This window comes from Corvus cornix, chromosome 1A, assembly GCF_000738735.6.
Source record: "Corvus cornix cornix isolate S_Up_H32 chromosome 1A, ASM73873v5, whole genome shotgun sequence".
Taxonomy (NCBI): Eukaryota; Metazoa; Chordata; class Aves; order Passeriformes; family Corvidae; genus Corvus; species Corvus cornix.
In genome coordinates, this window is record NC_047057.1 from 43,772,452 (window position 1) to 43,786,720 (window position 14,269).

The window sequence follows — 14,269 nt, forward strand, 5'->3', positions numbered from 1 at the left end:
CTTTAAGTCTAAATTGGGGAGAAAATCCTTCAAGTTTTTAGGAGAAACATATCTTTAAACAGCAGTAACTAAGAAAAGGAAGTGAAAGAGTTTTTCTTTAGAAGGAGAATGAGTAAAAGAAAATGTTCTTTTGAACTAGGAGCAGATCTTTTTTTAGATCAGAATAAAAGCAGCTCTGAATGGGTTCTGGAAAACGGTGATGTGTAAGATGAAAGGGCATGAGAAAGACACCCCTTGCCACATCTGAGACAAGGATGTCACAACAACTGTATCTATAAAACTGAGCTATATGTATTCATATAGTGCCCATTCATACCGCCAAGGCAGAAGAGGTAAGAAAAAGGTATATTTTAACTCTAGTAATAGTTTACTTTCTTTACCATAATAGGTTGCTCTGGTGGTCAAGCACTTGTTATACTGCCACTTGCAAGACCCTTCTGAAACTCAAATAGTTCTAGTACTCCAGTAATACCTTAAGCTAGGCATTCCCCAAATGACAGATGATGTTACTCTCTCTGCCTGCAGTATGCAGCTTACCAGCATGTCCAGACAAGTGCACAGGAAATTCTATATACGAAGACTTCAAAAAAGAAATTAAAAAGGCCTCAGAAAAATAACTTCTTAAACACAACGGCATTTTACCAAAGGTTCTATAACTTTGTGTTGTTATAATACAGCTGATATATTTTTTAAAAGGGGGACATTTCCCATCAAATTGTTTCACCACTTGTCTCCATTTGGTTTCTTCACTGTGTTAAAGGCATGCAGCAAGAAGAAAGGATCCTGTTACGTGATATGACTGATGTTTACTACTGTAAATACTCAGGCAAAAATTTAAGGTGGGAAACATGTATGACCTGCGAAAAATCACGATTTGGTTTTCCTTATAATAACTAATTTTCATGCATTGTCATTGTATGTACACTGTTTGCAAACAGAAAGCAAAGTCATTTTATCAGACTGTAAATATACCGAACTTAATGCCTAATTAAAGAATCTACTAACCATTTCTGCCATAGCTGCTTTTCCTTTTTTAATTTCTTTTTCTAATTCCTCCTTTCTTTTCTTGAAGGATTCAGAGCTTTTTGAGAGCTTATCTTTGGCATCTGTAAGGTCCTTTAACAGAGTATCCTTCTCTAATTTCACTTGTTGCAGCTCTGATGTTGCTGCTTGCATTTTACAGTCAAGTTCCTTAAGCTGTTTACTTGTATCTTGATTTGATTTCTCAAGGTTTTGTTTGAGACTGGCCTTTTCTGCCTCCTGCTTTGAAATTTGTTGGTTTGCTTGGTCAAGGGCCTCAGATTTCTTCTGCAAATCCAATTGAGCATTAGACATCCTGCAAATACAAAAAGATAAAACGTACCTTTTTAAAAGTTATTTTTCAGAGGTTCTTTTGTGTCCTTAAATGTCCCTATTTTTATCCATGGGCATTGCCCTCTTAATCCTCTAGTTAAGACAAAACAGCAGCTCTAGAAACTAGTTTTGAGATGGTTCTTTCTTCATCAACTATAATGAACAGAAACTACCCCTTTGCTGCTTATACAAAAATTACAAATTTGTATTTGAAAAAGGTTACAGAGCTATGGATATTTAAAGATGGACCTCACTATATCAAACTGCTCCAATATTTAGCTGACAACAAGCATAGTGAATAAACTGAAGAAGTGTAGTGAATCAGAGCAGTCAGTGATTCCCATGAGACAACATGGCAGATGGAGTGAAAGACAACAGGTAGGATACAGCACAGTTCTTGTAGCAGAGGGGACACAGCTCTTGTTTATGACTTCATGAAATCACAGGAGAGAAGCAGAAAATTTCAACTCTATTCCAAACTGCTCCAGTTTTATGCCTGACTTGGAAAAGTACTGTAACACAGGAAATGCATACGCTTCTCTTGCTGCTTCAAGTTGTTTACTGAGCTCTGCTATTCGGAGGTCTAATTCTGTAGACTGATTTCGCTGTTGCTGTAACTCCTGAAGAGCTTGGTCTTTACTTGCTTTAGCATCAAGAATGTCACCTTCAAATTTCTGAGAGAGAAAAATAAAAAGATAGAGCCATCAGAACACAACCAACAAAATAAAAATAGCAATAGAATGCAAAGTCATCTAGTCTGTGAGTAGCAATAACTGTAGAAAGCAGTCACAACTCTCACACATAATCTACCTGTTTCATTACTTTGCTATTTATGTTTCATTATTTAGTTCCTGCTAATCACCTGCTCCTCCAGAACTGTTTTGGTAAAACATTCTAAAACCATCTTTAAATTAAAGGCCAAGCCAGCATTTTACTGCAAAGTAATAGATAAAAAGTTTTACAGTAAAAGCAAAGACATGAACTACAGCTGGGAAGAAATTCTATGCTCACCTGGAAAGGTTTTTTTCTGTTTTTTTCCAAAGGTACTTTTTCACTCATATGGACTATAAAGAACACAGGAGCCTTCAGGAAGTGGGCACTGTTTAGACTCTTCAGCATACTGGCTGTTTTACAGGCACTTCTGCTCTCACACAGTGGCCATAAAACAAAGTGGCCAAGTTTCTCAAAAAAAATTCCTGAGGTCTTTTTGTTTTCTATTTTTTTTTCTACTTTTTTAAATGCCACACATTCAGCTGGAATAATCTCAAAGAATGGTGAAGATGCCAAGATTTTACATAGAATTGCCTTCCTGTTGACAGCACCAACAATCCTGCTCAGTTTCACACTTCAGCTACCAGGAAACTCATAAAATCATACGCAAGCAAGCTCTGTATTCCTCCCAAGCATTTTTGTCTACTGGCAACTTATGAAACTTCAGGAAAAGAATGAAAAATAAAAACACAAATCAAAGTAGGTAGGAAAAAAAAAACTGTTCAAAAGAAGAGATGGAAGAAAAAAATAATTATGCTGATAAAGAAATGCACGACAGCTTTATTTTTTAATAGCATTGGATTTAAAATTTCATACAGGGAAAACAATCTTCATTCTCTTCTATAGAGCACATAAGCTAGGAAAAACACCCAACTCAATCTTGAGCATAAAGTCTACTAACCTGCCTCAAAACAGACAGACAACACTGCAAAATCAGTTCTGCATTGCTCCCATGATCCCTGTATCATATGCTTTTGTCTGTTACAAATTTTGACTACCAAGAATTTTTAACAAATATTGAACAAAGGTCAAAGCCCAAATTTTAAAGCTTTCAAGCATTAGGACTAATCCATATCCTTAACTGAAAATACTAGTGTATCAAAACACCAAAAAGTTCAGCAAACCCTCTGCCAGCATTATGTGCACTTTAAAATAAAAACTGATTTCAGTACTGGAATGCAAAACTCCAGACCAAGCTAAGAGATGAAAGAGTGATAAATAAATATTGCTATAAAGCCTACTGAAGGGCTTCAGAAATAAATTAAACCAGACAGGCAGTGTTAAACAGGGCTAACCAGTGTAACACATATTCCCTGCTACCACTTGTAAAGTGTTTAAGTTCAAACTCGAAAACTCCAGTTTTGGAACATATTCATGTTCCCTCACATAACAACTTCCAGGTAGCACAGAGGTTGGTAGAAGCACACATACAGGAAAATGACAGTATAGGGGCAATGTCATAGGCCTGTCTTCTTAATGTGATATACTAGCATGGAAGAAGAGAACAGGATTAAATGGTGAATCAGGAAACATTAGTGAGAAAGAAAACCCACAAAAGCAATATTGATATAATCCCTCCCTCATAATTTGAGCGCAGCTTTTACCACATGCTACCTTAGAGCAGAGATCAGTTTCTGTAAGTTCAGATACTGTGTTAAATACAAACCTTAAGCTGTCCCTCTAGTTCTTCATTTTTTTGCTCTAAAGAAAGGCATTTTTCTTTGTACTCTTTAAGATTGGCTTCCAGCTGAGTACAGTATTCCTGCTTGTCATTCAGCTTAGCTGTAACCTGATCCAACTGAGCGCTGACCTTATTTAACTCCTGGGTAAAACAAAAATACAAGGGTTGTTACTTTTTAAATAACTTCAAAAAATTACTGATGTCATATATGTTTTAAACGATCTAATGTGCTCAAATTAAAAAGGAAAATAATGTTTGTTGTTTATTCTGAGGGGCAGGAAATTGAACGGGGAAACACAAACAGGTGCACAAATTCCCTCTGTTTCACTGAAAAATTTTAAAGACTCAATATTCTCTCAAACCTTGCAAGCTCTGGGCTAAATGTTAACAAAGGTGTTTCAATTCGTAAATGGAAGAGGAACTGCGGGTAATAAAGGCACTGGCCCCTCAAGTTAGCACAGCAGTAACTAGAAAATAACGTTACAAAACCTAGATAAAATTTTTGATGTCTTTGTTTGCCATGAAATCAACAACCAAAGAGGAAAGCCATTAACATGGAAATGCTCAGTTCTCCACATATCAGAGACGATTTCGAAACATTTTGTTCAACACAAAACAAATAAATTCTCCAAGAGAGATGAACACATTCATCTAGTAACCACTATGATGACAGCTACATCAAAGCTCACTGCTCTCCAAGCAAGCTGATGTATTTAGTTAATTATTAATTGTTTAATGGCTGCAAAAAGTTATCTCCTTTTTACAGCAACTAATTACATTCCCACACTACAAAATGGTGCGATATTAACATCTGCTGGATGCTTCCATGAAGACCACAGCAGCACTGATTTTAACGATGCAAATGTTTGATTCAACAGACGGTAAAAAGCTTCACTAGGATTAAAGCCCATTAAAAAAACATGTAATTTTATCACCAGTCTTTTGAATTTTTATGTCAGCTGGCACACAGAGAATTACTTCGGAATAGTGGCAGCCGATTGGAAATTTACCTGAGTCAGCAATAGAAGTCAAGAGTTTTCGCTTCTACTGAGTGTATTCTACAGTCTTTTCTTCATAGCATACACACAGGAATTGAGTAATACCTCCAGAATACCTAAGGAAAACTTAGGTTCTGAATGATAACCCTACAGCAAGGAGTGGACTTCCAAGTAAATTCCTTGCACTGCAAAATATATCTGCTCCAGATAACAGTAAAAGGAAATGAATGCATATCACATAGTTAAAATAGCCTAAATGATCACTTCCCAGTGCATATTCATATGTTTACTGACTTTGTAAACTGACTATTCTTAGGCTTTTAAGCAGTTTCTAGATAACACAGAAACTTTTTATGTCGCTTAATACCTGTTGTTTATCTTGCAGTGCATGCTGGGCAGTGTCCAGATGGTTCTGTAGATCCGCTCTCTGAGCAGCTTTTGATGCTTCTGCTGAAAGTAGCAATTCAGTCTTTGCTTTTACCTGAAAGACCAGTTGTATTTCACTAAAACACCTGTTTTACCGTAGCTCATTCTAATTCTTTTATAGTCACCAGTAAGTTCAATAGTAAAATCAGAAGTATTCATGTGTTAGTGTATGTATCTCCTTGTAGGAAATGGGAAATCACAACCAGAATTTTTCATCACCATAAAATACAGAGATCCATTACCTGCACATCAAGTTGTGACACTTTCTCTTTACTTTCATTTAACTGACTGGTTAGTTCAGTGATGTTTGCTTCCAGGGAAAGCACACGATCTTGAGCAGCTCTTAGGTGTGCCTTTTGTTCCTGCACTTGTTCATGCAAATTCTCTTGGGCTTGTTTATGACTTTCTGATTGATTCTTCAGCTTCTCTGTCAGCTGAGTTACCTGCAGTGGAAAAAAAAAGAATGTGAGAAGGCTAGAACAGCATGTCTAAGGAAATAAAACTTAATTTTAGTGTCTTGTTATGGCTCTGGAGACTCAATGTTATCACATTTCTTTTCCTGAACTATTACAGTAAAGCTATATTGTACACAACACCAGAGTTTAAATAGGTTACCAGCTGAAAATAGAAACAAAAGGGAATTGTCAATTTGGCCTTAATGTAACAGAAACAAAATACTAAGGAGACAACAGATGCAGGCTAAACTGAATTTTGGTGTTGAAAGCAGGAATTAAACCTCTTTTTAAAATGAGTGAGACAAATATATATAATATATATAGTTATATATAGTTATATTATAATTTTATTTTTTTTACAAATATATATATACATATACATATATATAGTTATAGTTATATAGTTATGTAATTTAACTATTTATAAGCACATATTACTAGCATATGTACAAATGAAACATCCAGGAATTCCTTTCCCTATGCTGATAGCATGGAAGTCACCAGAACATAAGTCCTGTGAAATTTACAGTAAGATCTTTAAAGTAAATATTAAAGAAACAGAACAGTATAGAAAAGATTAGTGTCATATCTGACCAGATATAAAAAAAAAGGAAACAAGATTCAATAACGAGAACAAACTAAAATAAACAGATCTCGAAGTTCTTACCTGTATTTGTAATGCATGGTTTTTCTCTTGTAGCTGGTTAAGAACCGCAGTTTCTCCTTCACCAGCTTGAATTTTTGCATATAAGTCCTCTCTTTCCTTTTCTAGCAGAGAGATGTTGTCCTTGCTTTTTTGAAGTAAAGCCTCAAGATTTTGAATTTTTTGGTCCTTATCTCCAATTTGTCTTAGTACTTGCTCCAGATCATTCTAGAAAAGACCATAGTAGTGTCCTTAATTACAAGGACCTTAAAAGATGGGCCTAAAAAAAGTATCTAGCATAATGAAACCCTGAAACACACTTTCACATGAGGATACCCAACTATGTTACCTGGGCTTCTCGCAGCTTCGCTGTTGTATTTTGCTGAAGCGTCTGCTGCTCCTGGTGCTGCTGCTTTGCCTTTTCTAATTGATGTTGCAATTCTGTGGAATTTGCTGCTTTTTCCTTTAGCTGAAAAAAAAACCAAAACCAAATACCAAACAAACCAGACTAATGAGTGGAAAAAGCACCACTCAGCATGCCAATTGTACTCAATGCTGACCCTGAAAGATTTTAGTGTAAACATGGATTTTTGAAAACTTGTATAAAAACAAAAATCTGTAATGCTAGCTAAATGTTCAAAATCTAATCAAAGCATTCTTTACTATTAATTGGTGAGATTCTATATCACAAGCAAGAACTATAAAACAATTATCAGATGCATGTAATTTAGCTCCCAAAAAATCTAAAACATAAGAAATTTTTAGTATGTTTTTTGCAATAGTTGTTAAGATGTAACATGACTGATAATACATACATCTGTAAAACAACATTATTATTACTATTTTTGGCAATTTCAGTAGCAACTGTCAGTCATTATTTTAGTAGCAACTTCAGTTTAGCAGTCTCTCCACTTCTATACTAGTCAAGGCTTTGCAAATTAGCTACAGAAAAGTTTAAAGCTTTGACAACATACCACTCAGATATTTGGCCAATGCCCCTACAGCCAGCAGAAAATCAGCAACATATACAAGATACTCTTTAAAACAAATAAAAATTAATAAAACAAGTGTTTTCTGCCCATCCACCCCACACAGATTATTAACTATCAATGACCTGCTGTACAATGTTCACTTTTTCTTCATGTAGGGCTTTACCTTACAAAAATATCTACCATATGGGCCTATGTGCACCTAAGTAATTTCTCATAAGATCCTTAGACAAAGCTCATGTAAAATGCACAACTTTTGTTCATTTGTTAAGCACCACAAACACACATACATCTGTAAAGACAAGCAGCATCTAAGCAGATTTTGATAATTTTAATGTAAGTCCTTGACAGTATTAGTCAAAAGAAATTCCCATGAGAACAAACTTTATAAACTGCACTATGACCACAAGTGTGCATACAGACATATCACCAGAACCAGAACAAACTATAGAATCTGCATAAAAACCCCTACCTGCTCTTCAGCACGAGAAAGTTTTAATTGTAGGTCAGCCACCTGCTGCTCTTTGTCCATCAGTTTCTCACTGGACAGCTGCCTCTGTTCCTTGAGCCGCCCGTGCGCTTCCCCTAACTGGCGCTCTGTTTCTAGGAGTTTACTGTGCAACTGCAAAAAAGAGAGCCATCCACTTTTTCAGTCATTCTTTAGCCAACAGTGATATAGACTCATTTTCTGCAATGTTTATGTGAAGTTTTCATAACCCAGAGCAAAACAACTCCAGGACCTCCTGAAGTCATGTATATACCTCATACACCTCAGAAATACAAACCATGTTAAAAAACAGCATCAACTGCACAAGCAAGAAGAGATACTCAAAAAAGTGGGTTGGAAGGACTCAGAAACATCCTCATTTATCTACAGAATCCCTTCAAAACAAGTTACAGAGATTTAACAGAACCAGAAGGAGGGTGATCCTTCAAAGGCATATGGACTGTCATGTAAAACAGTGATGCTTTTGAGCCGTCTCAGCTTATCCAGCTCACACACTCACTCCTGTAGATCCAGTGGCTGAAATACCCTGCCTTTACTTGCTCCACTGCCTCCTACAATATACTGTTCTGCACAGATAGAATATTAAGAGTGTAATTTTTAGCTTGAGCTGGCTACATCAATGGCATTCATTCTCTGCAGAGAAGAGATACGTGAACAGTCAGTGTAGGGTACACAGTAACTTTGGTGGCTTACAGTCCAGTACCTTCCAGCAGCAAAGAGTAAGTAGGTGGATGTGCTCCAGCTGGACACAAACCTGCTTCGTGATTTTATCAGCCATCAAAAGCAGTACTGCACCATCTTCAAAGTGCATGGATGGCCTTTTACAATTCACTGTTCTGAAAAGCTCTATTCATAAAATCAGCTTATTCTACGTGAAACTGCCACTATAGGTCCTGGGTTGCCTCCTGCCTACTTCTACACGAACACATTCAAGGATACAATGATCTTTTACCTCAATGCAAAACCAGAGAACGGATCAGACCTTGCAGCACAGCAAGAACTTTCCACAGGTTGTGGGAAGCTATGAATGAAGCTTGCTCCCCTATGCAATAATGTCCAAGGCCCTTAAACCATTCACCTTTTAATTCTAGGTCCTCCCTTCAATACCCCTAAAACCTCCCTCATGCTTTCCTTAAATCCCTACTAAGATCTAACCAAAAGGCAGCCCAATTTTATTGTCCACTGCAAGCAATCACCATTTGACCAGATGGCTGCCTAGTGGAGCAGAAAAAGGAACAGTGATTGTGATACCATTATACTTTCCACCCAGGCATTAAAGGGGGGTAAGGCCTTTCTCCGGCTGTGTGTTTCCAAAAGAATTTAACACCAAAGAACTTAACGCTGAAGTCCTTTGGACCATCTGTCAAAATTTACCTCAAGTTATCAGACAATGCAAAAGTTTAAAGGGTTTGGAGACAGCAAAATAAATGTATCCATGACTTACCTTCTTAGAAAATCAAGCTAAATTATCTGTCCACAATCACAAAAACTGTGAGTGAAAAGCTGTTTGGCATGTGGCCAAGATGCTGATTGCGAACAGTGACTGTACAGTTAAGAAAGAGACAGGAGAAGAGGGAGGACAGGCTGAGGAAAGAGACCGTAATCTGTCCTCCAGTATTGAAGAACATTTGTCTTTTCTTGCGGGATCACCAAATTATAAATATTTCCGCCTCACTAAAAATACAAACAAGAACTGTAGAAAAAAAATCTATTGAAGAAAGGGTGCAACAAGATAACTATTAACTATTCATGGCTATGTTGATACTGGGAGAAAATATTTGGAAAGAGGGAAATCAGTGAGCCACATTTTACACAAGTTACTTTTATCACAGGCATGGTTAAGTATTTTTGAAGAACTTTAAGATGACATTTAAATAAACAGAACCATAAAATCCAGGATTAACTTATGCTACAGAATGCAAAAAAATCATAAAAAAAATACCTAGACTTTAAAAGATACAATCAAGTAGATCCAAATTTTCTCAACAGAATTTATTAGGAGTTAACATTTCTTCAAAACTGAAGGAGTCCATGCTCCCTTGTCCATACCCTCCTCCTACTGTCATGCTGGAACCAACACTATCACTCAAGTTTCTCCCATTAAGATCACTTCTTCCACATCACCCATATTCTAAAAAAAACAAACTTAACCAGACATGCACCCATTCAAATGAATTTTGAGAAGATGACAAAGATTCTTAGAAAATGTGATTTGACTAAACAACTACACATACACCTCCACAAACAGAATTCATTGTCTCAATGTAAGCTAATGGACTATATGCATAAAAAGGTAATTCCAGTGAAGTACCAAGTGAGTAAATACGAGAAATTTTGTCTTTTCATTACAATAGTAACTGAAATCTTCTTTGCAGGAAGAGAAAGGAAGAAATGTTTATGTTTAGCTTTTCTTTTCTTTTATACAAAAGGTACAAAGGGCTTTTTCCCTCCACTATTCTTTTACTATACAATTCTAAAACACATCCTGAAGTCCAGTGGCTTGTTGAAGATTTCTTGCTTAGGTTATCTTCCTTCCCAGCGGTATCACCAGAGAATGTGTCATGCCTCCATTTCCTTTCATAGGCATTAATTCAGCAAGGCTTTACTCACCTTCCTCCTTCATTTTCCCACCCCAAAAATCCTTCCTGAAAATGCCCTCAAGATGAAGACAGATTTCAGCTCAACCTCCTGGCTATGCTTCTGTTGCCTAGGCAGACTGAGGCAGTTTCCCCAAATGCAGATTCCTATGCAGATAACTAATATAATTATCTGCTCTCGCCCTGACAGAACACTGATGGGAGAAGGAAAGACATTCTGGGGATGTAATACACACATAAACACGGTTTTGCCAGGTCACAGTTCTCCCAAGGTAAACTATACACAAAGAGCTTGCAACCTGATCAGTTTCAGACTTTACAAAGGGTTGAAAAGTCAGAACCACTCACTTTAAAATAAATAAGCTTTAGCAAGATTAAAATTAAGCATGTAATACTAACAAATAAAGATATCATTTTTTACATCTTAGGACTGGACATGATTGCTAATACACAAATATTTCTCCAGCCTAACACATTGCTCTCCAAAAAATGATAAACTAGATGAAACTGAATTCAACCAGCCTCAAGTTTCAAAATGCTCAATGTTATATGAAAGTCCTACTTCTCTAAGTTACTGGACACAGCAGAACATAGTTTCTGGTGGGAGGGATGCTCTGGATGTTCTCACAGCTATCAGCAACATAAAGAGAAGTTGTTTCTGGAGAAACACTAAGGGAGAAATATCAAGACTTCACATTACCCTGCTTTTAACACTAAGTATTCCCTACTATATTAACTACTCGGTCTTAAAGCAAATCAAGCACTGTTCAGTTCTAATGTACAACCAGGACTCACTTTTCTCAAACTTCCCATAGAGTAGTAAAATAGAAGTGCTGGTTAATTACTCTCCTTCAAATAAGGAAATGTAAATGCATGTGCATAAGAAACACACATGTGCAGTGTAAAAACTTACCTGACTGAGCTCGCTTTGGAGTTGCAGGCCATGCTGCTCTTTTTCCTCCCTCTGCTGCTGGAGCTGTTTACATTCTGCCTTGAGATGCTGGTACTTTGTCTCTACTTCAGACAACTCTTCTTTAAGTTTCTGGCTTGCTTCTCCCTTCTCACCTAGCTCTGTCTGTAATCTCTGTATCGAGGCTTCAGAAGCAGACAGCTTTGCCTGAAGCTGTTGGCAGTCCAGGTCCTTCTGGTGAAAACTTGCCTGCACATTCTTCTTACTCACAGATACTTCATTGTGTTTTTCTTCCAGCTGGTTGTAGTCCTGTTCTTTCTTCAGAAGCTTCTCAGTCAGACTCTATTAAGAGAGTTACACAGCAAGTTAAGTACAATTCTGCTTGCAGCTGTTCAATGCATTATTGAAATTTCTAAGTGTTGATGCTGAACAGTGAAGAACTTGTACAAAAACATTATTAAAGAAAATATTAACCTGTATCTTGTGTTACACAAGTTGATTCTGGAGCCCATACAGCACACAGTTTCAACTGGAAATACTGTTTTTCATATTCTCACATAAATTCACTTCCTCTTAATGAGAAGACCACACAAACTCTATTTCCGTATCCTGAAAACTAATTTGTTTTTCCTGAATGTTGAAATTAACTTTACTACAACTGCAATTCCTTGGGGAAAAGCTGAAAGGTTTTCCATGCTAGCTATCTTCTGGGCTATAGGCCCTCACTGGCCTCTGCAAGGCAAGCCAAGCCCCACAACTACTGTGCTTTAAAAATGAAGAAAAGGGAGTTCCTGCTGGTCTCAGAGAACTGGTCTTATATGTACACTTATATATACATCTGTTCTTCTCAGGATAGCTCCTAAAATATAAGAAACAGCTTTCTTGCTTGAGGCTGTACATGAGCTTGAAACACTTCACATCAATGCACAGAAGTATCTTCCCACATTGCAACTGGATTATAAATCAATGTTCATAACAAATGTATTATATTCTATACATTCTATGTATAATGTGTTCTATCATGAATGGCTCCTCCCTGACAGATTCTCCAAGGATGGGAAACTGCTCAAAGTGGAAGCAATTTCTCTTATTGGAAGCTAGTCTTACTTTTTCCAATTTTAGGTCCAACTCCTCCAGGGCCAAAATTCCTTAGCTAGCATATCATTCCTATGGATACCACCTTTCAAAAACCTGCATAAAGAGATGGCTGTAAACTGCCATTTCACTAAAACTGAAAGAGGAAAAGTAGCTCACTGCCACTTCTCTTCTTCCTGTTCCTCAAGTGGTGTCTGGCATTAACCTGACATAGCAGAGGACTCTCTCTTAATGTGTGGTTACCTTAGGCATCAATCTGTTTCACTACATATTGTTAATGAAATACCAACATATTCAGGAAAGGGCTCTATACTGTACAGCAACATTTCTGCCAAAAGCTTGATTCATTGTTGCTGGTCTGTGGACCACAATTCTCACCTTCTCAGTTCCACACCTGATTTAGTGAGCCAAACAGTCATCCTGCTAAAGGTAGTTTCATTTACCAAATTTTAATTGCACCTTCTTATATTTTTTTGCAAATGCCACTTTAATATTAGATTACAATAAATACACTCTGTTTGGTCCCTGGCCTTTCCTGTTTTCCAAAGCTGACAAGGCTCCTGCTAAATACATGTATGTAATGTCCAGTTCATACACAGTGTTACATGCAAAATAAAGCAGTACACATCTTTCTCCTTGTTTCTTTTACCCCTTTTCTCCCTTTTTACCCCCACAATACATGATTTCTAAACACAAATACAAAACACAGCAAGCTCAAAGAGCTCTGATAACAGCTCTTAAAGAAAATAAGTTGAGAAGTTTCTGGAATTAATTTTCATTTTGTACCATTCATGATGCCAATAAATGGCCTGAAAAATATGACAAATGTACAATCTAAAAGCTAAGAAACTGGAAAACCAATGAAGAGAGCTCAGAATATCTTTCAAATCATTTTTAGGCAAATATATTATTTCCAGGGGTACTACTTTTAATGTATGAGATGGCAATACTGCTTAATGATAGCTAAGAATAAACTGCAGCAATTAGAAATTTGCAATCATCACTACCCAAAGAATTTCAGTTGTAGCATATGATGATCACTAAAATATAGTGTTTGCTTGTGCATTATAACAGTTTAGTTGTTAAACAAAATGGCAAAGGAATTCTCAGCTTCTGCAAGAAGTTAGGCTTCAGTGCTTCCCAAGGCAATGTGTGATGTGTTTCCATTTTAATGTGAGCTAACAAGCATAGGAAATAACAGCATTCTCACCTGATTCTTCTGTTCTAGCTCTTTGACTGAACTCTGAAGTTTTTGCAGCTCCTGAACATACACAGCTACCTCCTGAGGTCCTTTGGCAAGTTCAGCTCTTAACTGGTTAATGGTAGCCTGAAAAGACAAACAGAAAAATCCACATATAAAACAAAGATTTGCATGCATAATCCAACAAAAGCCAGATGTCTGGTAGCAGAACAAAAGTACATCTTCTATACAAATAAAAAGCCTAAGAAAAAAAATCACCTGTAAACTAAGCTCAGAGTACCATCAGAAGTATCACTGAGCATAATTTCCCAGCTGAGATTCATTTATGCCCTATTTTGGAAGACAAAAATCTGACCCAATCCGATAGCAAATGCCAGGTTGAGCCCAAAACTGATGAAAATCGTAACAGATTATGCATTGATAATTATCACAGTTCTAGCCTAAGGTGAAACCTTTCCAAATCATTGCAGTTACATGGCCAAAATCTTGGCCGATCTAGGAAGGGAAACGTGCTGGAAAAGGCTCTAGAAGCAAGTCTGGCATATGATGCAAACTTGGTGTTTGACTTCTGGACACACCAACCCTGCAGGTCTTCATAATCAGAGGAACAACACTACCCCATTAAACAGCATCAGTACAGAA

General features: G+C 36.9%; 1 protein-coding gene across 2 annotated transcripts in view; it reads right to left on the bottom strand.

Moving 5' to 3' along the window:
- The window catches only part of EEA1 (early endosome antigen 1), a 69,181-nt gene that overhangs the window by 22,852 nt on the left and 32,060 nt on the right, over positions 1 to 14,269 (bottom strand). For both annotated transcript variants that reach the window (XM_039570157.1, XM_039570155.1), the window contains 10 exons: positions 13,637 to 13,753; positions 11,335 to 11,673; positions 7,789 to 7,938; positions 6,677 to 6,796; positions 6,352 to 6,555; positions 5,472 to 5,672; positions 5,171 to 5,284; positions 3,791 to 3,946; positions 1,888 to 2,027; positions 1,006 to 1,336 (listed from right to left, as the gene is read on the bottom strand). In XM_039570157.1, the coding sequence (XP_039426091.1) occupies positions 1,006 to 1,336; positions 1,888 to 2,027; positions 3,791 to 3,946; positions 5,171 to 5,284; positions 5,472 to 5,672; positions 6,352 to 6,555; positions 6,677 to 6,796; positions 7,789 to 7,938; positions 11,335 to 11,673; positions 13,637 to 13,753 (1,872 nt within the window). The remainder of the gene's footprint in view (positions 1 to 1,005; positions 1,337 to 1,887; positions 2,028 to 3,790; positions 3,947 to 5,170; positions 5,285 to 5,471; positions 5,673 to 6,351; positions 6,556 to 6,676; positions 6,797 to 7,788; positions 7,939 to 11,334; positions 11,674 to 13,636; positions 13,754 to 14,269) is intronic.